The sequence below is a fragment of the Ailuropoda melanoleuca genome, chromosome 7 (assembly GCF_002007445.2).
Source record: "Ailuropoda melanoleuca isolate Jingjing chromosome 7, ASM200744v2, whole genome shotgun sequence".
Lineage (NCBI taxonomy): Eukaryota > Metazoa > Chordata > Mammalia > Carnivora > Ursidae > Ailuropoda > Ailuropoda melanoleuca.
The window spans coordinates 71,492,310-71,519,481 of record NC_048224.1 but is presented as its reverse complement, the minus strand read 5'-3'; the positions used below and the strand labels follow the sequence as shown (position 1 = coordinate 71,519,481).

Sequence of the window (27,172 nt, the reverse complement as noted above, 5' to 3'; positions counted from 1 at the left end):
GCACATACAATTTACTTCACGTGTAACAAAATCTAATCTCCTAGACTTGTGTCTAATACAACCTTCTAAGAGCTGTTATACTCTTCAGAAGACGGATTTTTGTATCTTTGGGTCACCACTCCTAACTTACCCAGTTACACACCTTTGAACTGTGCTTTTATTTCTCTGTGCCTGAGGGAGAGTGAGCAGCGAGCTATCAGGAAAACTTCAGAGACACAGAAGTGTATCAAAGACCTGATAATAGCCACAGAGTGCCCGCTTTTTTCTTTTCATACTCGTCTCTTTACTGAAAATAAGTTGATAGCAACATCACCATTTGGGGAAAGAAACAAAAGCTGTTTTCTGATCAAACCTAGAAGCAAAACTTATTATGGCTAGGAGTGGCGGGGTAGAATAAGGTCCGCTGAAGTAACACATCAAAAATAAGCAGCAAGAGATACCACAGGCAGCCTTCCATATTACGCCACATCTAAAAACAATTCCCTTAAAAACAAATCAATAACAAAAAAACCTTTTACATTTTATTCCACAAAAGAATATCCTGCCGACTGAAGAATACAAGAACATTTAACACACACCCTGAGCCTATTAGCGGCTTAAACAGAAATTCCCCCTTCTAGTTCATAATTCCCAGGTGGTGGGGTAATCGGTACAACAATAGAAGCGAACACAAAACAAACAGCAAACAAAAACGCTACTGCTACAGAACGCGCGCAAAAGCACTCGAGGGAAACCAGCCTCTCCCGGGAGCCTCCCAAGACAAAGCCGGATCCCGGCACGCACTGCGGGCGAGACTACACATCCCAGCATGCAAGGCGCACTCCATCTCCCAACTGGACTACGGTTCCCGACATGCTCTGTTGACAGCTGGTCGGCCTTCTCGGGGTCTAGGGGTCTAGGGTCTCCGCAGAAGTGGGGTTTGTCTCTGCCCGATCAGCCTTTCAGGGTCGGACACTATCACCCATTAGTAAATTGTGAAGATTACGATTTTCCATTTTTCCATTCTTTATTGTGCGTTTTATTAGGACAGCAAAGAGCCTGGTGGCTAGGGCGGGCGGGGACGTAGGTGGGTCAGCCTGGCCGGCTTGAGCCAATAGCGCCGGAGCGGCTTTTCTGCCACTATGGCAACCGCGGCCGTCCCCAGAGGGACCAGCCACCCATTGGGTAGAATCTTTCGAGAAGGCTCGAGAAGAAGGAAGCGGAAGTGGCACGTGGAGGGGCCGGTGGAGGCGCCGGTGAGTAAATGCCGCAGATTCTGGAAAGTTCTGATCAGTGCGATACATAAGGCTGAGGAATTGGGACCTCCCCTTCTGGGTCGGTAGTTGAGCGCCGCGCGGGTGAGCTGTGGGTGCAGATTGAGGCAGTCAGCCCGAGCTTGCGGAGCGATCTGCGGAGACCGATCGCCGCCTTCTTTCGTGCTTAGTCCTCTGAGAGCTGCCACTGTTCCCGGGAAGCCGGAGGCGCCAGCCAGGCCGACTGTCCGTTCGTCCGTCCGAGTGACAGAGGAGCGGTCGGACTCCGCGGGAGCCGCGCGCGGCCGGGGCAGGAAGCGGCTGCTGAAGGAGCGGGCGGGCGGCTGGAGGACGCAGACCCAGATCCAGAGCCCAGGCGGAGGCGGACCGCGAGCCGGCCATGTCGGTGGTGGGGCTGGATGTGGGCTCGCAGAGCTGCTACATTGCGGTGGCCCGGGCCGGGGGTATCGAGACCATCGCCAACGAGTTCAGCGACCGGTGCACCCCGTAAGTGGGAGCCTGCGAGGGCGCTAGGGGAGGTTCTGGAGTGAGGAGAGGAACCCGGAGGGGGCTGGGGAGCGTGGGGACCCGGGGCTTGCGGGCTGGCTGCGGAGTGCCGGGCCGATCGGAAGGCGATGTGGGGAGTGGTGCGCTCTTCGGTAGGGTCTGGGTACCGGTGGCCGGGTAGGACAGAACGCTTGCCCAAGAGTAGGGGTGGGGGCTTGCCCCCCGGATTGGACAGGGTGGGGGTGTCTCGGCGATTCACGGGGCCAAGAGAAGTCCTAGAGTGTAGTAGCCCAGGGTCGACGCATCGGGGGCTGGCTTCCTACTGGGGGCCGAGCTGCGGCCAAGCCCGCGACTTCGTTCCTTTTCTTGGCAAGCCTCAATTCGCTCTTTCCGCGGCCGCCCCCGTCTCCCCACGCGGCTTCTCTGCGCTGCCTGTGCCGCCCCCAGCTTGTCCCCCTCCCTCCGAGCATATCTTTGCGCACCGCAGATGCGGGGCTGCTGAGTTTTTTCTTCCGCATTGTGAATCTCGAAATGAACTGGAAGCTTCCAGAGCCTGTATGCTGCTGCTTGTCCAGTGAGCGGGCGGACTGTTGTTAGCGACCACAGAATCACTCCTTTCATAGATACCTCTTCTTGCGCACTTTGGGTTGCTAACGCTATCAGCCTTAGTGCCTGGGATCATTTGTGAAGATGTAAACGCTCTTTTGCTCATTTTATGAGAGCCATTCAAGGGGAATCCTAAATCGTGTTCTAGTTTATTAATTTTGCACATTTTAAATAAAGGAAATAAAATGAAAATTGCACAGTTTTGTGCTAGAACTCGGGGATGAACGTTGTCACCGAATTAAATGTTATATTCTACAGCAGCGCGGGGTGGGCAAAGGTAACATTTTATTAAAGCAACTTTTTCAAGGGGCTTATTTTCTGAAGATAATACATGAAAACATGCCTGCATGTGCATTAATGAAAACAATTGCTTCTCCGGAAAATTAATGTAGGTATTTATTTTTTAAATGCCTTAAACCCAAGATAAAAAGCGTAGAATGACACATTGAAGCCCAAAGGTAGAATGACTTTATATGTCACGATTTGAGTACAGATGGCCGTTTATGAAAGTGAATGGAAAATCAGAAGATAAGCAAATATTTGATGAGTAGCCTTGGGAATTATTCCATGATTTTACCTATTTGCAAATTTACAGTCTGTGCTTTAGCTGTGTAAAGAGCTCTATAATTGGAGTATAGTAAGAAAGACTGTATCAGGCTTTTATGCTTAGGTACAGTTTACATCTTTGTTCTCTTTGATCCAATAAAGGGAAGAAAAGCTGTTCAAATGAGAGTAGGGAAAAAAATGGGTATGTGGCTGTAGTGACCACTGTGAAACTACAGACAATAGATAAAGTCTCTAAGAAGGGTAAACAGAGGGCAGCATTGGAATTCCCTTTAATCTTTTGATGTAATAACTGTTTGACTCATTTGCATTGGCCACTACTAATTTCAGTGTGGAAAATGAGTTAAGTCGTTCTGCAAGTGAATAGTTACTGAGTCTAGGATGATACACTGTTTTTGGAAGGTTCTGGCCTTTGCTTGAACAGTTCTTTGGCTTTTAGGATGCTATTTAGCACCTGCTCAGAAAATTTAGGTTTAGGGTGTTTCCTTAATAGCACATTTAAAGTTGATTTAGCCTGGTGTTTAATGCCCTCAGCATATTCCCATTTTGTTGTTCATCTCACTATTACTCCTACCTGCTCTCTGACTGAAAACCTAATTTGCTTACCTCCTCCTGACAAGATTTTGGGAGTTTCTCTCTGCTCTGTGCTACCTGAGAAGGCTGTCTCACAGAAGTCATTTTTCATCTCTTCAAGGCTGACTTAATGTAACTAATTATTCACTCCTTTCTTTCAACTCCATTCTGCTGTGATACTTGATCTGCGTCATTTTTACTTGGTTTCATTAAGTAGTATCTTCCACGTAAGAGCCTCTTGTGCTTTTAAACTTCAGAAACATAACTTAGGCCCATTTGTTTGGGTTTATATAAACCTTTTGATACTAAAGAGGCCGATGGTGTATCAAAAGAGCATGGATAAGATAGTGATACTTAGATTTGTACAGAGTTGCCAACTGAGAAGTGGAATTACACCATATATTTTGTTAATCATGTATCTAAGGCCAAGTTAATGATACCTTTTATTCAAAGTATTTTCAGAGTTAATGTGCACTTCCTAATAATTGGGGACCTGGAGAATTATACTGGTATTTGAGGTATTGGAAAATGTCCCCTGAACCATGAGCAGACTTTTTTGGGTAAGATGGCCACCTAGATTGGATTCTCAGAGTAGCAATTAAGCAGGCTTCTACTGAGTATCTGACCAAAGCTTTAGAGTCCAAAATTGTGCTGTACTTCTGCTGTCCTCCACCACTCATGGGTAAGAAATTTATATTCTCTCGTCAGTTAAAGATGTCCACATCTATGCCTTTCAACAGTTTTGAGACATGTGGTTTGTATATCTTCTAGATCAGTCATATCATTTGGATCAAAAAACAGAACAATTGGAGTTGCAGCCAAAAATCAGGTATGTTCTTTAAGAGAATTCTGGTCATTTTTTTAAGGGGGGGAGATTTTCAAGGTAAAATCTCAAGGGCATTCAAAAGTATGAAATATCTTGGCCTATGTATTTTTGAATTTTAGAAATTAATGCAAGTATTTTTTATGAGCCCTCAGATGGCTAATTTTTCCTTCTGTTCCCTTCCTCTTTTCCTGAGTAAGTTCTACCTTAACTTTCTAATCTGCCAACCTTAATTTTTAGTAATTTTGCTACCTTCTAATTTATCTAATTTTTAAAAATTATAAATAAGACACTTGAAGTTCTTTCATGTGGAATTTCTTAGGATATACATTTAAGAATTAAAGATTCCTTCTAGAAGTTCTGTGTTCGAAAGCACTTTCAGGTTATTCAATAATCAAGGTAAGACTGGGAGAACTTTATGTATAGACCTGTACTGTCTTATAGGGTAGCCATTGGAAATACTTCAAATGTACAAATGTGAAGTAAGTATGAAATACACGTGAAATTTTGAAGTCTTAAAAGGAAATAAAGTATTTCCTTGATATTTTATATTGAGTACGTGTTGAAATGACAGTGTTTTGGATCTATTAGGCTTTAAAATAAGTTACTGAAATTAATTTCACCTGTTACTTAATGTGACTAGAAAATTTATGTGTGCCCCTCCCACGTAAGCCTTATAACTGATGAGCCCTTAGGGTTGGGGAGGAAAAAAATGAAAGAAGATGAAATATGAAATCTCTTCTGAGAGGCTTTTAAAAAGAGACTGAAAAAGTTCTTTTAAATACAGAAAATAGTATTGCTGAAACAAATAAAATTCTAAACCCTGGAATGCTATAATAAGGCTAGTTGGAAGAGATACAAGATATAAGAAGAAAAAAACAAAGGCAAGAAAAATAGCTATATATACCCAAAATAATATACGCAAAAGGAAAGAGACACATTAGTGAAGTAACTATCTTCCTGAATGTGGCCGTTTAGAATATTGATAATTCCAGACCTAAAATTCTGTTGATTTTTTGTGTTTATATGAGAGAGTCAGTTGAGGCTCAGATCTAGCCTGTAGGGTATTAGATATACTTCAAGTCAGTTTCAGTATCACAGGGAATTTTAGTATATAAACAGGCTTCAATTCTGTGTTATTTAAAAAACTGGTACTGTCAACTTTAGTCTTCCCTTTAAAAGAAGTGGACCAGAGGAAACAGTAAATAGTAAACAATTTTGGGATTTTCATTACTTCAGAAGTCTCAGTTTTTAATCTTTGAATTATTTCTATATTTTAAAGTTCCCACTGCTGACTTCTGTGAGTGAAATATACTGTGAAGTGTGGGACTTTTCAGTCCAGAGCCTAATCATCAAAAATATGCGGTTGAAAGCATTAAGTCACTTTGGAACTTCTTGAATTATCCTTGCCTCTTTTACTTTTTGGTATAGATAATAAACATTCCATTATTGTCCCAATCCATGTATTTGGTGGTACAAAATGTTTATCCTGACCACTTACCATTTATTAGACTGTAACAATTAATTTTAACTTAAAAAAATGTAATTTGACTTGTAGTGCTTCTTGATCTCCTTATTCATTTATTCATTAGGTATAAAACTTCAAAGTTTAGTGGGAAAAAAGGAATAAAATAAAGGGATGCAGTTCTTAGTTTGTTCAGGGCTTTAGTGATAGTTTCACCATTTTTGATTTTATCTTGCAGATTTTGAAATCTTTTTAAAAGTCTGTGGTGCCAGTATTGCCTCCTGTGCCCTCTCACTGCCTACCTTCTGGCATTTCCTGGGGTTGCGGAGAAAGTTATTTATGTTCTTAATGGTTTGAGTTGTACGGTTGACTTGCTATAAAATTGTAATAGCTGATAGATGTTCAAATTAGGAAAAAAAATTAAATTTCTAATTTCTTTTGCAGCAAATCACTCATGCAAACAATACAGTGTCTAACTTCAAAAGGTTCCATGGCCGAGCATTCAATGACCCCTTCATTCAAAAGGAGAAGGAAAACTTAAGTTATGATTTGGTTCCAATGAAAAATGGTGGAGTTGGAATAAAGGTAATGCAACTGAGCAGGCTTAGAGTCCTTAGTAAGAAATGGAACTCACCTATAGAAAAAAAACACTTAATTCTTAATAAATATTTAATTTAAAGTTCTTAATTAGATGAGATCTTTTTTTTTTTTTTGGTCAAGTTCTTGTAAACTGTAGGTATGTTTTAAGGTCTGAAAATTATTCATATCCTATATACTGCTGTAACTTAATTTGTGTCTCATAACTTTTTTATAATTGTTAAAATTTAGGTTTCCTTAGTGGCGGTTAAAAAAATCTCAGTTGTATTGTTTTATCAAACAAAAGTCTATTCCATGACCACGCGATTATAGTTGTTTAGAGAGCAATCACGTAATACAACAAGAAATCTGGTTTTAAACTAGCAGAAGCGTCCCTGTCTTAGGATGTACACAAAATAATATTTGTCATAGTGATTCATCTCTTCAGTTAGAGTGGAGATTTACTACTTTCTATAATATTTTGACTACTACTTCGGGTAGAGGAAAAAATCTGTCCTAGCTTTTTTCCTTCTCGTCATCTCTAGAGAAAAGTTTTTCTTCCCTTTTTTTTTTTTTCTGCTTCTCTTTCCTTTCTTCTTTTCTAACAGCTGTAACAATAAAGATTTTCTGGAAGAGAATATGTAATAACATTTGGAAGTTAGCATTAGCATGTAGCTTTAACTACTACAGTGTTTAAAACATTTTCTTTCCTCAATATAGGTCATGTACATGGATGAAGAACATCTCTTTAGCGTGGAGCAGATAACAGCCATGCTGTTGACTAAGTTAAAGGAAACTGCTGAAAACAACCTCAAGAAACCAGTAACAGATTGTGTTATTTCAGTAAGTAGAATTCAGCAAGGCAATGTGTTTTATTTTAATTTGCCTTTTTTGCCACTCTTAAGTATTACATGTGTGAAAGCTGTTCTATTACTAGAGATCAAAATCCTACTGGACTATATTAGCATAGTGTTCGGGAGCAGTTCAGAGTATGTTTGAGTGGTATTTTTAGCCAGAAGTTGCAGAGGTTCTTGACTGGAGGAGCAAATCAGAATCTCCTGGGGGGTTCCTTGGAAAAAGAGACTCATTGGTTGAATGGGGGGATGTTCTCATACAGTCAGTTAACATGCTGTTAGACAATTTGTATACTTAATGGGAGATTTTCAGAATTCTGTCAGTTGAGAACCAGTTCATTAGAAGTTTTAAAGTGTCACCTACCAGTAGTGACAAAACTTCTAAGATTTTATTTATTTGAGAGAGAGCGTACAGGCAGGGAGAGAGGGAGAGGGAGAAGCAGATTCCCTGCTGAGCAGGGAGCCCAACACGGGGTTGGATCCCAGGACCCTGGGATCATGACCTGAGCCGAAGGCAGATGCTTAACTGACTGAGCCACCCAGGTGCCCCAAGACTTAAGATTTTTAACACTGGCACGTCCACTACCTTCAATGAACAGTTGGTAGGTTCTCAAGGAGTATTTGAAATGGACAAAAGTCATCTTGTATTTGGATACCAAAGAGGTAGCAGAAATTCGCCTCCCAAATGTCTAGGATCACTTTTTGATCTTCTGTGGTTATGCCCTGGACCAAGATGGTCTGTGATGGACTTACTGTGTCATGCGTGGTCTTTGCATTATAACATGGGCACAGTGGCCTGCCCAGACATTCAGAAGCTTTTATGGCAGTGTGTCTTAGGATATGAAAGAATAGAGGCAGAGGCTTAAAATTTCTCTATTATTGCCCTTCCAAGACAGAAGGTGTTCTAAAAGAGTATTTGCTTGTTGCTTGGAAAAAAAATATTAATCTCTGGTAAAATTAAAGAATTAAGTTTTAAGTCAGTGGTTCTTCCTTTTTTTTTTTTTTCTTTTTTTTAAATAAGCAATATGGAAGACTGATGAAAGCAGTGTTCCTGATTTGAAAGGTGAACAGAGACCCACTTTTGCTCTTGCCTCTTTTTCTGAAGCAGCTACAAATACTTTGGGGAAAAAATGAAAGCCGCTTGTACTAAGTTTTCTCTTCGGTACTTTCTAGTTAAGTGATTCTATGGCTGTATTGTTAGACGCTCCTCCTGAAGAGTGTCCTAGTTAAAGTGGTGTCCTAGAAAGCGATCAAAAGAACTAACCTAGCTGGAAGCACAAGTCAGCACCATAAGAAACTTCATCCCATCCCTTGAGCTGTTTTTGCTCTTCTTTCTTTTAAGAATATCAACAGGCTTTGCCCTGCCTAAAAATGTTTTTGTAATCTTAACAGGTCTACAGAATTGGAAGGTACCCTGTCCTCTACTAATGCTTAAATGCAATGAAGAGCAAAACTATAGGGTAGTGGCATATGCTACAATTAGCTCTGTATTATCTTTAAGTTCCTGCAGTATTTATCTGTAGTTCAATTATGTTTAACGTTAAATGTTGACTTAGCATTGTGATTTCCAGCTGTCAGAAATTTAAGACTGGCTTTGGAAATGGTATTTCATACACTTAAATTTAAAGCTTTCTTTTTTTTAATTTTTTTTTTAAGATTTTATTTATTTATTAGAGAGAGAGACAGCCAGCGAGAGAGGGAACACAGCAGGGGGAGTGGGAGAGGAAGAAGCAGGCTCCCAGCGGAGGAGCCCGATGTGGGGCTCAATCCCAGAACCCTGGGATCACGCCCTGAGCCGAAGGCAGATGCTTAACACTGAGCCACCCAGGCGCCCCTAAGGCCTTCTATTAGATGGCAGCAATTGTGACTTAGCGAATACTCCTGATTAATTTTTATTTTGGGTTAAAACTTGGTTACAGTAAAAATTACTTTGATAATAAAATTTGGGGGCAATTTTTTTTTAAAGTGGTTACTCTAAAAGTTAAGGAGCTTGCTAGAAATTAAGTCTGAAGTTCTATTTATGTGTTGTGATTTCACTAGGCACCTGTTTAGCTGAACTGTTGTTAATTCATTATAAGTGGTTGTGAGGAATTTGTATGTATATGTTGTAGACAAGTTAAAATTCTTTCCTTTCTTGTTGGTAGGTCCCCTCTTTCTTCACAGATGCTGAGAGGCGATCTGTATTAGATGCTGCACAAATAGTTGGCCTAAACTGCCTGAGACTTATGAATGACATGACAGCTGGTAAGGGAAAAAACTTATTTTTGTGTAGAAGTGAATATACTATCAAAACTAGGGTTAAGACACATCAGATATCATAACCAAACACTTTTTCATGTACTTGTAGAAATATAGCATATTAAAAAATATGGGTTAGATTAGAAATTAAAGAATTCTAATTTTTCAGATGCTTACGTCTAATGAGAAATTGACACTTTGTCAGATTTATGATTCTGTTTACATTAAGAAATTCTTTTATGTATATACTTTAATCTTTTGAATTATGTGTGTTGGATTTAATTTTTTATTTCCTTACATGCCTTTTATAGTTAAGTTTTCCCAAAACCTTAGGATTTGGGGTTTTACAACTGTCTTGACTATAAGTATTGATTAAGTAAAGAGAAAAATTTCCCTTCTATATTTCCTGAGTATATGCAGTTAGTCATTGATAATTCATCTTCTATCAAATATTGACATAAACTGTATCATTTGCCAGTCATTGTATTAGGTACAGATATAGTGGTAAGCAAAGCAATCACTGTTCCTTCCCCCTAGAGCATTTTCTAGTTCTTTATGATTATAGGTGAACAAAAGGTCAGTTACAATTCAGTGTATTCAGACAAAACAAGACTTTTTTCCAGTGTATATCTAATATATGTGTTTTATATCTAATATATATGTCTTTCAAATCCAATATGTGTTTTAAAACTGCTAAAGTATTGATAAAGATGTGTTCTTAGGGTATATGTATTTAGAAATACAGTGGTTTCAAAGTTCAGAAAAAGCTAGCAGTCTCTTTAAGGTAGATCAGTTATTTGCCTTGGATCTGAAAAGAAATTGGTAGGAACTGCAGTTGCTGTAGTTGTATATTAAATTCTTAATTTTTTTGGATAAGCAGTCTTCTGGCAGGTTGTGGTTCAAATGTAAGTATTGCGTGACGAGCCTGCTACTGTTTGTGGTTACATTTCATTGTATTCGCACCTCGTACACTTTCTCTGTCACATCTCTTCATGCACTGAAAAGTGATAGAGCATTGTTCTAAAATCAGAAAGGGAAAAAGTTATTGATGCCATGAAAATTAGTTCAAAGTCAGGTATAAAAAGAATGTGTTCACCTTTAAGTGTTTGAAGTATAGTCAAGTTTCCTGCATGTATAATTATTTTGGTAATGATGAAATTCCTAAGAAAATATGAACCAAAGAATTGAAACAATTATTTTTTTGTAGTTGCTTTGAATTATGGAATTTATAAGCAGGATCTTCCAGGCCTGGAGGAGAAACCTCGGATAGTGGTTTTTGTTGATATGGGACACTCAGCTTTTCAAGTGTCTGCTTGTGCCTTTAACAAGGGAAAATTGAAGGTAAAGTCATAAATTGGAACTCAGTGACCAAAACATATTAAATGTGTTGTATTTGTCATTACTTTAAGCAGCTGAGCTTCTTGACTTTGCTTCTTGGTAATAAAGAGTTTGGGGTAATGATAATTAATTAACAAGGAATTATTCCTAAGGTTGCTGTCCGTAAAGATGATGTAATTATCTTAACATACTCCTAAGTATTCTTGCTTAAGAAAGAGCAGCTTTTAAGATTATCTTCTATGTAATTATTAAAAATAAATCAGAGATTAGCATTTCATTTGGATTTGGTAGTAACATTTCTCTTGACTTGGATTTCATGTTGTAATTTAAGTAGGTCTTGATCCTATTTCTCCTTAGTTGTTTGAGTAGCAGTATTTAAAGATTCTAGTTAAAAATATGATTGAAAATAACCAGATTATTTGTTGTTTTAACTAAATTAGGTACTGGGAACAGCCTTTGATCCTTTCTTAGGAGGAAAAAAATTTGATGAAAAATTAGTGGAACATTTTTGTGCGGAATTTAAAACTAAGTACAAGTTGGATGCAAAATCCAAAATTCGAGCACTCCTTCGTCTGTATCAAGAGTGTGAAAAATTGAAAAAGCTAATGAGCTCTAACAGCACGGACCTACCACTGAATATCGAGTGCTTTATGAATGACAAAGATGTTTCGGGAAAGATGAACAGGTGCGTCTTGAATTCTGCTAGATTAAATAGAAGAAACTTGCTGAATCTATAGCCCAGACGTCAGTCTAGCTATGGTGTTGAGAGTCTTGGCCCACATTTCAAGATTGTATACTACACACGAGGACTGTTCACACCATTAGAAACTAGAGTCACTTCTGCAAAGAGGTGGTTTTTTATTTATTTTAGAGTTGGGGTAAGGGCAGGGGGAGAGAGAGAATTTTAAGCAGGCTCCACGCCCTGCAGGGACCCCGACGTGGGGGTTGGGACCCCGACGTGGGGTTCGATCCCACAATCCTGAGATCATGACTTGAGCCGAAATCGACAGTTGGATGCTTAACCAACTGAGCCACCCAGGCGCCCCATGCAAAGAGGTTTTTTAAAAAGATCTTTGCGAAGTGCCCTCACAATGGAGTCTCTTTGGTACCTATCATCTCTTAGTATTTCTAGGCCAGTAATTGAATAATGGTTTCATAAAAAAACTTTTAGGATTAAAATGGCAGTCTTAATATAAAAGTGATTTTTTTTCTAGTAATACTGATTTTCTCCCCCATTTCTTTTCTGTACCTGTTTTGTATATTTATATACATTTTTAAAAGTTACAAATTACAGTACACGTGGAATCTGAGGTTGTCAAAGGAAAAAGAAATTCATTGGGTTAATAGTGGTTAAAAAAAAAAATGGACCGGATATTGGCTTTAAGATAACGTTTCTAAAGATTTATCGTGCTCCTCTTATTTGCCAAGGGCACAATTCGAAGAACTCTGTGCTGATCTCCTGCAAAAGATAGAAGTTCCCCTTCACTCTCTGATGGAACAAACTCAGCTCAGAGTTGAAGATGTGAGTGCTGTGGAGATAGTTGGAGGCACTACGCGAATTCCAGCCGTGAAAGAAAAAATTGCCAGATTCTTTGGAAAAGACATTAGCACAACACTCAATGCAGATGAAGCCGTAGCGAGAGGATGTGCACTGCAGGTACTGCTTTCTCAGCCCTTCTTTCTCTTGGTGCTCGTTTCTGCTTCCTGTCATTGTGGCGGGGTCATACGGAAGCAAAGCCCTGTGTCTAATTAGGTGTCACAAGGGAGTTCACTTCCAAACGCATCCATAAGGCTGTGGGGAAAGAAGGATCTTCAGATCTGGAACATCCAGGAAATTTTTGATTAGAGGAAATTTGCAGCTGATGTTTCTTAAACTGCAGATCAGGAACACAGGCATGATTCTGAGGGGACACGGGAAACACAACAATCAAGCACGAATCAGCTGTGTGGTGGTGGTGGCAGTAGTTCTAAAGCACGTATAGGGGAATTCGAACGGCAATGTGGTGTGATGAGGAAATGGTTTGGGGGGAAATCTGCGGGCCTGAGAGTATTAGTTAACGAGAAGTTTTAGAAAGTAACTCTTCTTTCTCCTCCAAATTGATTGTAACTTGCTTAGCAAGTAAGAAGGCCACTCAGAGGCTTAATTTGTTTGGGAAAGTGAAAGCACCAAACTGGATAAGAAAATTAATATTTATATTAATATATTGATAAGAAAATTATTATTTTCTTTGATTAGAAAATTGATATTTTCTATTGATAAGAAAATTAATATTTTTATTTAGAATAATAATATAGTCATTAGGTAGTTTTACTAAAGTTTCAAGAGAACTGTACTTTTAATCTAGTTAGCACAGTTATTTTTAATGCAAGATAGCAAGACTTTCTGTACACAAAGATTTTTAAAGAAGGACTATGCTTAATACTTTAAAAAGGGAGAATATGTATTCATTATTACTGATAATCCATTGTAGCCTCATGATGCATCATGGGGTTTTTGTTTTTGCTTTTTCCTTGATAATGGAGTGTACCTCCTTAACTAAGTCTCTAATTCCCCAAAACATTGGAAGATCATAATTTCTTTAGAGGAAGAGCTTATTGTGGCCTGTCTTTTGAAGGATCCCATGCTAATCAGAGATTGACTTTTAGTTTAGTCGTGCATTTAGTCAGTTTTATGTGACTAGTCTGAGTCCACCTGTCGGGGTGTTCCCTTACCTCAAATTTGAATTTACCATTGCTTCCTTCAAAAAAATTACCTGAAAATACGAACCTTTTGGGTTTTATCCTTTTTCAGTTTCTTAGACATTTGAAAAGTGATGTGGACAGAGCTGTTTGTGGATATATACACAGATTCAAAAGTGATACAGCTTGTAGTTGAAATTGCTATCGGGGCATTTCTGGCAAGTCCAGTGTTTTTTTTCCTAAGCTCCTGTGAAACTTGTTATTAGTCACCAACTGTCCTAAGAGACATTGTATTATTGGTCTATATTTAGTGACTGGCATAGTATTTAGATGTTAGATCCTTTGTACTTAAGCTGATGTATGGTGTAAACAATTCTGAATTTGAATTTAAACTTAGCATCCAATTTGAATTGAGTTTTATTTAAAAGGTGAGTGCAGTTATTCATAATCTTATGATAATCCTTTCTTTTTCTTTTAAAGTGTGCAATTCTTTCCCCGGCATTTAAAGTTAGAGAATTTTCCATCACAGATGCAGTTCCTTTCCCAATATCTCTGGTGTGGAACCATGATTCTGAAGATACTGAAGGGTATGTAGCAAAAGATAACTTTATTCAGATACTGTATTTAAATATAAAGAAGAAAAAAATCAACAAATGACTTTTACAGTTGAGGGTCTGATTAATCTAATTGGGATCTTTGAACAACCAAACCTATCAAAATACTTCTCTCATATTGGTGTTAATAAATGGTGAGATAGACGTGGTGGAGATTACCGAGCATTTATTCCATTTTGTGAAGCATAGCAAGCTGAAGTGCTTGCAGTACTGAATGCCTTTTCCTTTCCTCTAGGGTCCACGAAGTATTTAGTCGAAACCATGCTGCTCCTTTCTCCAAAGTTCTCACTTTCTTGCGAAGGGGACCTTTTGAGCTAGAAGCTTTCTATTCTGATCCCCAAGGAGTTCCATATCCAGAAGCAAAAATAGGTGAGCAATTAATTTGGTGTGTTTAGGCTTTTAAAGACTTAGTGTACCAATGTAAAAATTTTTCTTCTCAGTGACATTGAGTGGAACATATTCCATGTAAAGACATGGTCAATTTAGAGTAATGGTGGTGGAGAAATCTGTTCCTTCTATTGATGAATACATTGGCCTGTAGCGATGAAACGACTTGCTTAGTGCTGCTGTTTCTTATGTTTTTGTGTTTAGGAACATGTCTGTCTTTTTTCTCTTCTGATACAGTCTCTACTTAAAGGATTGCCACCTGGTTTTTTTTTTTTTGNCTGTTCCTTCTATTGATGAATACATTGGCCTGTAGCGATGAAACGACTTGCTTAGTGCTGCTGTTTCTTCCACGTTTTTGTGTTTAGGAACATGTCTGTCTTTTTTCTCTTCTGGTACAGTCTCTACTTAAAGGATTGCCACCTGTTTTTTTTTGTTGTTTTTTATTTTTTTTTTAAAGATTTTATTTATTTATTTGACAGAGATAGAGACAGCCAGCGAGAGAGGGAACACAAGCAGGGGGAGTGGGAGAGGAAGAAACAGGCTCATAGCAGAGGAGCCTGATGTGGGACTCGATCCCAGAATGCCGGGATCACGCCCTGAGCCGAAGGCAGACGCTTAACCACTGTGCCACCCAGGTGCCCCCACCACCTGTTTTTAATATCAACCTTTCTTCTAGATGGAATGTTACTTCCAGTTTAAAACCTGGCTCAGAAACCACTGCAACAACTTCTCAAATGTACCTTTCTTCTGTAATCTCCCTTAAAGCACATCTTTTTTGGTACATTTTTCTTTGAGAGGTTTGGCTCTATCCATCTGTTTTGACTCTTGGTAACTGGAAATTTACAGGAGAGCTACAGATATCTTCCTGAGTGGCCATGTGCCTTGCCCAGGCTGAAGGTAGAGTTTGCCAGTATTGTAAGATCTGTTCAGGACTCACCCTTGCCCCACACCTTTTCATAATGAAGTCGTTTGAGGAAGTCTAACCTGACTAAAAATGTTCTGACACAGAAGAGGTTTTTTGTTATTGTTTTGTTTTTAAACAGTTTTTATGAATTAATTGCTAGGAAATTAGTTTGAGAAATTGTTGAATAGAGATGGTTGGACTCTCTACATTAATTCCCCATCATGCAAAGGATAAAATCCAGGCTTTTTAGTATGATATCAAATCAATATGTTATCACCAAGACTGAAAAGTTTGCGTGTACTTAAAGAACGATCTTATGTTTCTCTCTCCTCTAACTCATCTCGGATACTCCATAGTAAATGCTGTTTCTTTAAATGGGTCTTATGGTAATTATTTTCTGTGCTCCAGTGATTTGATAATTATCGAATGCCTACTCCGACATCTTTCATTGACTTGGTAATTAAATCTGTAACTTCTGTGTTTGTGTGAACAGCACCTTAAATATAAGATGTCAAATCCCATATAGTGCTTTGCACTTAGTAGGTTCAAAATACTTCATTTTGGTTTAGTGGCCTCTGGATTAACAAGGCTATCAGTGGAGATGGTAGCTGACATAGCGCTTGTTTTGTAGTTTTACATGCTCACTGTAAACACTCACCAGCTCAGTCCACAGAAGCATAGATAGGTTAAATATCTGTGCAGAAGGTTACACGGCCAGGATTCAAGCCCAGAGACTGGGTCAGAGTCCATGCTCTTAAGTCCTATTCTGTAATGCTCTGGAACTACTGTATTTTGCATAATAATTTCAGGCTTTGATAACAGGTTTTATCAAAACCTCTCCTATTTAAAACATAGGGAAATGTTTTGATTATTCAGTCAGAAAAACAGTATTCCCTAAAGACTCTAGGATTGAAATGCATCGGGTGCTTGGTATCGCTTGAGATCTCTGCCTTATACTTGCTAACAGATTTTCATGTCTAGTGCGTGCTTACCCATCTGGAGAAATAGGGTAGGAGGAGGCAGGGATTTCTCGTCATCAGTATCTTACAGTATCTGTGTTAAATAAAAATAATAACAAGAGTGCCTTGCCTTTGAAGGTTTTCTGGCCTGTTAAGACTAATTCCAAGTATTGAAGTAATAACCATACAACTAAGTTTATTTTATGCTAATAGTGTATGTCAGTTGGTAGAGAAAATGGGAAGATTTGGGAATAGCAATACTTTGAAGCTGTATTTCTTGGCCTTTGTCTTCTTTACAGACATTTAGATTCACTTCAAAAATTGTCAATTTCTTTTTGTTCTAGGCCGTTTTGTAGTTCAGAATGTTTCTGCACAGAAAGATGGAGAAAAATCCAGAGTGAAAGTCAAAGTGCGAGTCAATACACATGGCATTTTCACCATTTCCACAGCATCAATGGTGGAGAAAATCCCAACTGAAGAGAATGAAGTGTCTTCTGTTGAAGCAGACATGGAGTGTCCAAATCAGAGACCAGCAGAAAACTCGGACAATGATGTAAGTTTGTTCATAAGCCTTTGAGTTGGAATATGTAGTTGACTCAACTCTATAGGAAAAGAGTAGGGAAGGGTTCAAATACATTTTTCTTAATGTTATTTAGAATTTTGGGGAATGATGATAGCAATTGCTAGATGTGATAATATATGGCCAGAATTTGGTGAATTATGCTTAAATTTTATATAGTTAATTTGAACTGGCACATTACAAAATCATAAGAGTATAATAATTTATTACAAAATAATAAATTGGTTTTTTTAAAGGCGTTGATCACATACTGAGAAGTTTTGACTGATGATTAAGAAAAAAAGAAAAAGACTTAAAAAATTAATTTGGTGGAATATATACTGAATATTAAAGCTGATTCTTAAAAAATTATTGTAAAATTGGCTTTGGTATTTCAGGACTTATTTGCTTTTATTTACCTGATTTGCTATATTGTGGGAGGGAAGGAAGAGAAGTATCTGCATGAAGTATAGAAAGAAAATTGTTACTGTTCATGTTCTTTCAATTAGCATGAGTGCAGAAGAATTTTAAGAAACTTCAAAATAGATTCGCTGTTAGAGTTTACTTCTGGATAATAATAATCAGAAATAGCTTAAATGAAGAGGCAAGTGAACAGTGTTTTAGTTAAGATGTGAGAAAGTGTGCTATCCTGTGGTCAGACAACTCTTATCACTATCATTCTTAGAACATTTAAGGAATATTACTATCTGAGCCTTAGCTTTGTTCTCATTTTTAAAAATAATGCGTTAAATGATCAGTGCCGTATACTTTTCCATTTGGCTATGGACACCATTATTCTAATGCCTGTTGTATCAATTTCTTAGTACCTTTTGGATCTATTTACATCACGAGTGCCTTGTTTCTGAATACTTCAGTGTCTGCCTTGGAATCTTGAAGCTCTGAAAGAAAAATTTGAGAGACTTCAGGGTGGACAGAAAGTAGTTAAATTAGAATATTTCAGGCTTCTCCCAAAGATGGGAAAAGACTAGAGCAAGCACTGATTTATTGGGGATTGAGGTCTACTAACATGTAGCACATATTCTTTATCCTGAGATCTTCTGAGGTGGAAATAGCTGGATCACGAAAAGAAGGTGGGGACAGAAGGAGTGTTGGGTATCTCTAAGCTGAAATGATGAATCCCTGAACGACTGATAGTTGGCTGTTTTATGCAACTGCTCAGTTCATTGAAATGGCGATATGTCAAGATGCTGATGGCTGCTGGTGAATTTAAGTTTTGGAATTTTGTTTCTGGGAGAGAGGCCTGGAGTAAACCTATTTCTTGTGCTTCTGAGAGTTAATAGCTGTACAAAGCTAGGTGAAAGTTTCTTAAGGGAGAGTTCTTGATAGTCATCACATCAATCAAAGTGCCTACTGCCTGGTTATTTAACAATATTAACTGCTCTCATTCAAAGAATTTCTTACAGGTTTAAGATTTGTAAGGAGTCTTCAACTATTTTGTGTTTATTTTGCTTTTATCCAGTATCTTTTCTCCCCCACCTATTAAGATTTCAGAAATTGAGTGTACTGTCTTTGGTGCCCTATAACCTTTTAAATTTATATAAGTACACCTGCTTTCTACATCCTTTGTGCCTGGGCTTTCATTTCAGAAAAATATCCAGCAAGACAACAGTGAAGCTGGAACACAGCCCCAGGTACAAACTGATGGTCAACAAACCTCACAGTCTCCCCCTTCACCTGAACTTACCTCAGAAGAAAACAAAATCCCAGATGCTGACAAAGTGAGTGACTCTTCTAGTTCATTCCTTTAGACAATGTTGCAACATGTGATCATTAATGATATCATTAAATCTGCAGTTTCAAGAGCAAGCACCAAGTTCTCTTACTCTGTATAGGGTTTTTCTTTTAGTTTTTTATGTGTTTTTCAATTAAAACGAGTTAGAGGTACTCAAGCTCAACGAAGGGAATTGAATATCCTGCTTTAGACATAAAAGCTTCTCTTGATTAACTGCTGGTCCAAGCAACAGGAGGCGAATGCATGGCATTTCTTGTCTTTCTAGTGTCAGAGGTATCTGCTAATGTGGGGAGAGAAATAGGTACATCCCAGTGCCGTGTGATGAGTTTTCACTTGAATTAATCTGATGATAAATACATGGGCTATAGGAGTCTAGTAAACTTTTGTCTCCTCTCAAATCACCTGTCAGAGTTAAATTAATTATGATGGTCTGCTAATAACCAGATTGTACTTCAAAGTCATTTTTCTTGGCCATGCTTCCACAGTATGTATTAGAAGCTAAATTAAGTATTTGTGCTGGTCCCTTGAAAAATGACAACTTCTAATCAGACCTGTAAAATTCGTGGTCAGATAGATATCGGGAAGTTTACATTGTCACTCCAGATCATTCTGTGCTTTGCAGAGCTTCACTCTTCCTACAGGTTGCATGTAAATTATTAACCTTTCATTAGTGGTTTGGTTTTCTCTTTCCTTTAGACGAATTACAGAATTGTTCATTGGCAAAAATACATTTTATACTTGATAGAAGTTTCCAGTTTTTAATCTCATGCCCCGATTGGTTCTGTGCGGTTCCTAATATGAGCTTTAGTTCCTGACTCTGAAAGCTGCCTTTTTCTCCTCTTAAAGAGTTCTCTGATGATGATGGTGGAGCAGCATTGCTTTCTTTGCCACAACAGCCCCTTAAGTCCCGTCCCTCCCCTCACTTAGTGTTGAGTATTAACTGACTTGTGCTGATAGTCTCAGTGCCTGTCTGGAACGTGACATTGAGTACCGTCTCATGTTCTTAGTTGTAGGTGGGACCGCTGGCATCGAGCCCTTTGGAACATTCTCACACACCCCTTTGGAGGGTTCTTCATCCGTTCTTTGTCGAGTGCCATTTTGTGATCTATTGGTTTAGTCAGTAGTTGGTTTAATGTTGTGCCGTCAGAGTCTTATGCTGACTTTAACTGCCACACGTGTGCTGTCATCCATTTGTTTCCCAAATACCTGTTGTACTGCTGTGTTTTGCGAGGTGTGGGTGTCCTCTAATTCATTTGCCTTGTGGTCTGTGCCCCCAGAGCATACACAGTATATTGGGGGGTTCTCATGTACACTAGAGTGAAGAAGACATGGGGACTGCAGGCTGATTGACTAGATCCTTGCTGGAGAGACAGCTGGCTACATTTCTGAGGCATGTGACTTTTAGGAGTACTGAACTAGAAGTCTGGGAAACATGAGTTCTAGTCCCATCTCTGTCTTTGTCATTTTAGGCAAGCCACTGAACCTTTTTCAAGTTCCAGTTTCTTCTATAAAGTGTCTAGAGTCCTAACAACCTTTTAACTTCCCAGAATTAGCCAGTGGTGGTACTCATTGTACTGATGGGCTAGTCTGTCCTATTTGACCATCCCAGCCAGCCATGGTATATGTTTTATTCCCTTGGTTATTTTCTAATCTGTTCTACAGCTGAGTTTCCTAAATTGTGTTCTTTGTCATCTCAGCTAGTAAGAACCTGTAGAAATGGAAATACATAGAAAAGTCTTGGAAAATTAAAGGCCTTAGGAGATACTTACTTCTTTAGCCCTGTATTTACATATTTTGAAAAACCTGCAGTAAACTGTTAGCATTTGCTGCATCATTTCATTTTCTACTTTAAGGCTCTTTTGTCTCTTTTTAGCTTACGTTTGCTTTTGAAAAGGGGTATGACTCAAAGGCAGATAGTAGGAATAAGGATATTTATGCATACATATATAGTATGTATGTGTATATATAATCCCCAGGTTCAGTAGGAAACTTTAAAAGGCGCTCCTCAGTGCAGTGCTAATTGTAATTGCAGCAGGTATTATACTGGGATAGAGGGACTCAAGTATAGAGGAGGAATAGAAGTGATCCTAACGTGTTTAGCATTGGTCACAGTCTGTCTTAGTTACTGTTAGATTCTAGACTGTTATTTAAAAATGTGGTAACATAGTAAGTTTTGACTTTTTTTGGAGTCCGAGACATTGCTTTATGGGACTTAAAAATTAAAGACCTATGAAGAAAAGTTTTAGCAGAAGAGATTAAATTTAAGCTTAATATGCAAAGAGAAAAATATCCTCGTGAATTCTTGAAGTGTGACGTTTAAGTTGTCATTGCAGCCCGGTTTGAAATGGGTGGGTGGGAACTAGGTGATCTGCACTCCAATTTAGCATTTTAGGGATTTTATTTTTAGTAAGTGTGATAAGGAGGTTTTGTTGTTGTTTTCAAGAATTACTTAGGAGTTTTTCCATTTCTTTTTTACCCCTTCCTAAGGCAAATGAAAAGAAAGTTGACCAGCCTCCAGAAGCCAAAAAGCCCAAAATAAAGGTGGTGAATGTTGAGCTGCCTATTGAAGCCAATTTGGTCTGGCAATTAGGGAAAGACCTTCTTAACATGTACATTGAGACAGAGGTAAGTACTTCAGGTAATTATTTTCCATTCTGGAATGTATTTAGTTGGTTAGCCCTGTTGCCCATACTTCTAATAGAGAAATAGCTGTGCTTTTTTCCCATACCGCATGTTTTATACAGTTTTAGGAAGAGGATGAATCCAAAACTAAAGGTTCTTCAGTTTAATTTTTTTTTAACAAGTTTTGTTTACTTTTTTGCATCCTTATGAAAGAGATCTATACCGTAGATCATTCTGCTTGGTATATAATTGACTGCCCAAGTTCTTGGAAGACATTGGATGCCAGTATGTCCTAGCACAGGGCACAATACAGTTGGTGTCTCAAGCCATACTAAATATTTCTGTTAAAATACTTGTGCTTCTGTGTGGTCTAGAAAAAGTGAAATAATTGAGATTCGGTTTTGTTGTTTTATTTACTGAGATGGCAACATTGTGTTTCGAAATTTAATAATAAATTGTGGCTCATTAATATTTTATAAATAAGTAGATAAATTTACTTATAGTCCTTGATTTCAAATATGGTTGTAGCATATATATTGGCCAGTATTAATCCCAGTATGAGACAACCATATAACTACCTAAAAGAAAATACAATTATAGTGAATTGGGTTTTTTCCTTCTTGGTATTAAACCTGAGAAAAGAAAGCTATGTAATTTATTATATAATTAAAAAAAAAATCACAGTCCACTATGTGTGTTTTAGTAAATGAAGGACTTTGTAAGATTTGTTATAAGCTTTATGAGGTATAAATTACAACTGTTAACACTTTTTTTTTTTTTTGGTATAATTGTTGATTTTAACTCTAGAGTCTAGTTAACGTTCAGTTATGGATAACAGAAGACTAAGGCCGGAATTAACGTTTTCTGTTTTCTGACAGGGTAAGATGATAATGCAGGATAAATTGGAAAAGGAAAGAAACGATGCTAAAAATGCAGTGGAGGAATATGTGTATGAGTTCAGGGACAAGCTGTGTGGACCATATGAAAAGTTTATAAATGAGCAGGTATGTGTAGAGCTCTGTTTTTATTCAAATAATCTCATAAAGTGTTTCATATCAAATTTGACATTTAAATCTCCTAGATTATGTAATGAGCTTTTTGAAAACAGAAAACTTGAAATAGAAATTGAACAGAGTCCTGGAGAGAAGCTCATTAGTAATGTGCCATTTTATTCTAACTTGTCCTAATGACTTTTTAGTTTTTACCATCCAGAAGAAAGAACCTATCAAACATTTATTTAGAGTCCGTGACACTAAAGGTATGGGGGCTAGAAAGATAAGAGAAAATCCTTGGTTTTAAAGACCTCAGACCTTTTATTTTTGTTTTTTTGTTATGACTCTGGTTCCCTTGGTTTCTCGTGGTCATTGTTTTATCCCATAAGACTCATTCATCCAGTCATTCCAAATTTTATCAGGCACAGTATTCCCCTTAGCCCTTTTCTAAGCTCCCAAAGTCAGTGTGGCTCTGAGTAAATCCCAGAAGCACAACTGTGAAAATGGGGCTTAGAAAGCAATTGGCTAGATAAAAATCTGGGATGGTTTTGGGATTAACTCTGAAGTTAAAAGAATTTAAACTTAGGAGTCTGTTCTAGTTCTAAGATCTTTGGGCTCCCTTGTAATAAACGTTAGTTTTCGGCTTTGCCCTGACATTTCCTGGGTTTCTTATTCTTACGGTTGGGATTCTGAAGGCGAGATGACCCAAGCAGGATAGACCTCCTAAGGCAAGAGTAGAAATACATTATGGGAATTGGTTTGGGATGATTTTTTTCAGGTTCAGTGATTGAGTTGTGAACTTGTCTAATTTCCCTTTGATAGTGTGGGGTGAATGGAAAGTTACTTCATCAAGACCTGATTGCTTTGGAGAGCAGGAAGATAGTTGCTCTTCCATAACCCCATTTCAGTGTATAAATTGTCCAAAACTGGAACTTGTCACATGTCCCCGTGTAAGAGAAGCCAAAGAATTATTGTTCATCTTTCCTATAAAATCTAGTGTTCATTGTTCCTTGATACTTTTCAGTAAAGAGAATCCAGCTAATCAGAGTGCCATCCTAGAAATAAGATTGGTGACTTAGCGTTTAACATTTCTGAGGATGACTCTGTTTTGTTGTGAAAACTTTTAAATTGCCACTGATACGGATTCTCGTGTTTCATATACAGGATCACCAAAATTTTTTGAGACTGCTCACAGAGACCGAAAACTGGCTCTATGAAGAAGGAGAGGACCAAGCTAAACAAGCATATGTTGACAAGTTGGAAGAATTAATGGTAGGTCCATCTCTCCCACTAGAAAGTGGTACCTGTGTTTTAGACTACAGACTTTCGAAATGCAGTGAGACAAATGTTAATTTATTACATTTTGTTTTAGAAAATTGGCACTCCAGTTAAAGTTCGGTTTCAAGAAGCTGAAGAACGACCAAAAATGTTTGAAGAACTGGGACAGAGACTGCAGCACTATGCCAAGATAGCCGCAGACTTCAGAAATAATGTAAGTCTTTTTGTACATTGCGAGGAGGTTACCCTAGATTTTAATAAGCTGATACTAAGTTGAGGAACCTTCACTGTGAACGCATCTTCTTAAATGAGAAATTTGTTTTGGTATTTGATACTGGAGATAGATTTGAACTTCATGGAAAATTGGGTCAGGTTAGAAGTTACTGTTACTTTTTTTTTTTCCCCCCCAGATTTTACTTATTTATTTGAGAGAGGGCATGAGCAAGGGTAGGGCAGAAGGAGAGGGAGCAGCAGTCTCCCCACTGAACAGGGAGCCTGATGTGGGGCTCAATCCCAGGACCCTGGGATCATGACCTGAGCCGAAGGCAGATGCTTCACTGACTGAGCCACCCAGGTACCTCATGTTAAATACTTAAGTCTATAGAATGACCATGCCTTTTTCCATTCAGGATGAGAAATATAATCATATTGATGAGTCTGAGATGAAAAAGGTTGAGAAGTCTGTTAATGAAGTGATGGAGTGGATGAACAACATCATGAACGCTCAGGCTAAGAAGAGTCTTGATCAGGATCCAGCTGTACGTGCTCATGAAATTAGAGCAAAAATAAAGGTAAGTAGTATTGTCTGATTACTGCTGTGTTGTCTTAGAGACTCAAGTTGCAATCCTGTGAACCGTAAACATAGCTCTTTCTTTGATCAGTCTTTTACCTCATCCTGATTGAGACCAGATTTCTTAGTTCATTATTGATACTATAAAATATAGAAAACCGTATGTTTCTCTTAAATTTCCATTTCTTCATTATTTATTCAGTTCAACAAATATTCTTGTTGAGCCCCTACTACGTGGCAGCCATTGTCCTCAGGTTAAGCTTTGAGTGTACAAAGTCAGTCCCTGCCCCTGTGGCAGTCACCTACTCGCTGGTTTGAGGAAGGCTTGACAGCAGACGAGGAGAAGTGTATCAGATGGGGTCAGGTGCTGAGGGCAAAAATAAAGTAGTCAAAAGGGTTAGGAGATTCTGGGCACTGGAGAAGGACCTACATTGGTATTTTATCAAGGAAGGCCTTGCTGAGTGTGTGAGACTTTGAAGAAAGTTGAGAAGAAAACCAAAGAATGCTTTCCCTCTGGAAGAATGTTGACACACAATGAAGGTTAAAGAATTGTGAGCCTTTTTTTGTTTTTTTTTTTAGGATTTCATTTATTTATTTTAGAGAGCGTGTGAGTTGCGGGGGGGCGGGGCAGCAGAAGGAGAGAGGGAGAGAACATCCCAAGCAGACTCCACAGTGTGGAGTCCAGTGTGGGAATCCTGAGGTCATGACCTGAGCCGAAGAAGTCAAGAACTGGAAGCTCAACCGACTGAGTCACCCAGTGCCTCAAGAATTGTGAGCCTCTGAAGTTGGGAGGTTCTAAGCTTGAATCCCAGTCCTTCGCGCACTGGTTTTCCTGATCTTGAGGTTAAGTTACCTAACCGCTCTGGACCGTCTTTCATCTTTCATTGGTGGAGATCAAAATTTCTATTTTTTAATATTGTTGTGAGGTTTAAATGAGGTAATCAAATGGGAGTACTTTGCAAGTTCGTGACTCATCATAGAATATTTCCTGCTCTTTTCTCTTTTGATCAGGCTTCAAGCCATAGTTTTGGGCAAGTGTGTAATGAGGAAATTGAATTCCTTGAGATATGTATAATTGGAGTTGATAGAAAAATAACAGTTCAGCTGCTGTGTTGGGAAAGTAATTGCAAATGATGGGATGGAGCGGAGTTAACCTGATTACCAGTTTTGTTTTCCTTGCTTAGGAGTTGAATAACACTTGTGAACCCGTCGTGACACAACCCAAGCCAAAAATTGAATCACCCAAGCTGGAAAGAACTCCAAATGGCCCAAATATTGATAAAAAGGAGGAAGATTTAGAAGGCAAAGAAAATTTCGGTGCTGAGCCTCCACATCAGAATGGGGAATGTTACCCTAACGAGAAGAGTTCCATTAATATGGACTTGGACTAGATAACTTCACGTTGGCTTAGTCCTTCAATGAATAAAATATTTTTGCCATAGTATGTGATTCTACATAACATACTGAGACTATTTATATTTTCTTTTTTAAGGATGTTTAGAAATTTTGTGTATTATATGGAAAGAGAAAAAAAGCTTAAGTCTGTAGTCTTTATGATCCTAAAAGGGAAAATTGCCTTGGTAACTTTCAGATTCCTGTGGAATTGTGAATTCATACTAAGCTTCTGTGCAGTATTACCATTTGCATCACTGAGGATGAAATTGACTTTTGTCTTTCAGAGAAAATAAAACAAACTGTACTGCTTGTTCAAGAGGGCTGTGATTAAAATCCTGAAGCATTTGTTCCTGCCAAGGTAGTTTTCTTGCATTTTGCTCTCCATTTCAGCATGTGTGTGGGTGTGGATGTTTATAAACAAGACTAAGTCTGATTTCATAAGGGCTTTCTAATATTAATTCTGTCCAATAGAATATGACTTTTTGCTTTGATATTAAAAATCAACGAGTAAAGCAAAAGCTAGTGAAATGTGTTAGCATGCAGAACAAAAACTTTCAACTATATATCTTGTTATACAGTACTTTGTCATGTGAAGGTGTAAATTGGAAGAAGTGTTGATTCTGTTTGTAACTGATATTGTGAAGCCTTTTATGAGCTTTAAAATAAAGTTCATCTTATGGTGTCATTTCTAAACGGTTTTGTCATTAACTCAAAAATGGAATTGGGAGGGGGCAGGTGTATAAATTGTAGCAGAAATGAAGTTACTTTGTATGAAAATCCAATTTTCCTTTTATGGCATATATTTATCACATTAAATGTTTTTTTGGTATAAAGTTGATTATAACTCCAACGCCAGGAAAAAACCGTTAACTTGTTGCATACCTTTCAAGCCTTGCCCTCCTAATGAAGGTGTGTTGGGACCCGTATGCGTGTTCTCCTGTTGTGTAGGCTCTTTTAAAACTGTTCATAACCAAGGGAAGAAGTAAATATAGTCAGGTGTTGTAACTGCACTGCTCTCCTGAGTTCCAATATAAAGACATACAAAAAAGCGTTTTAACCAGTCCCAGTGTCGGTGGAGAGGTTTCTCTGGGTTTTGCTATCTAATGCTGCAATGAATCCTGTCTATCTGCTTATTTTCTAAGGACAAGAAGTGTTGGGGGTGTGCTGGGGAAGACGTGGGCTTACGAGAGAGAAGTAACCACACTACCCTCAACGGGACCACGGTCTTACGTTCCTTTAATGAGGACCAGCTTTCCCTCACCAAGGCGCAGAATTCATGTTTTACCTGTTGCTAGTCTATTATAATACCTACTGTTCAGCAACTGTGCACCAGGTATTTCAGAGTTTGGTCCTCAAAACTTCCTGGGTACCCCACTCACTCAAATTTTAAAGTCCACACTCCAAACAGCCACTAAGCACTAAGCAACTTGTCTTTGTGTGGCATGTACTTCAACATTGTAGGTT

The 27,172-nt window shown here is 38.4% G+C and overlaps 1 protein-coding gene across 2 annotated transcripts; it reads left to right on the top strand.

Annotated features, from left to right (window-relative positions):
* Positions 1–1,236: 1,236 nt before the first annotated feature.
* On the top strand, positions 1,237–26,401 carry HSPH1 (heat shock protein family H (Hsp110) member 1). 2 transcript variants are annotated; one of them, XM_002914752.4, is made up of 18 exons: positions 1,237–1,739; positions 4,254–4,311; positions 6,215–6,355; positions 7,067–7,189; positions 9,345–9,444; positions 10,646–10,779; positions 11,217–11,461; positions 12,205–12,433; positions 13,936–14,042; positions 14,305–14,438; positions 16,664–16,872; positions 18,486–18,617; positions 21,119–21,256; positions 22,132–22,257; positions 23,410–23,517; positions 23,618–23,737; positions 24,153–24,314; positions 25,498–26,401. In XM_002914752.4, the coding sequence occupies exons 1-18, from the start codon at positions 1,633–1,635 to the stop codon at positions 25,702–25,704; spliced, it is 2,580 nt and encodes an 859-aa protein (XP_002914798.1). In that variant the 5' UTR covers positions 1,237–1,632; the 3' UTR covers positions 25,705–26,401. The 2 variants fall into 2 exon arrangements, with proteins under 2 accessions (XP_002914798.1, XP_011217423.1); XM_011219121.3 differs by lacking the exon at positions 18,486–18,617.
* The last annotated feature ends 771 nt before the right edge of the window (positions 26,402–27,172 follow it).

Bases quoted from the DNA above. Each gene is read 5' to 3' on its own strand.
- HSPH1 (XM_002914752.4), top strand. From the start codon at position 1,633: ATGTCGGTGGTGGGGCTGGATGTGGGCTCGCAGAGCTGCTACATTGCG. The intron at 7,190-9,344 runs GTAAGTAGAATT...TCTTGTTGGTAG, and splicing joins TAACAGATTGTGTTATTTCA to GTCCCCTCTTTCTTCACAGA. The intron at 14,043-14,304 runs GTATGTAGCAAA...CCTTTCCTCTAG, and splicing joins GATTCTGAAGATACTGAAGG to GGTCCACGAAGTATTTAGTC.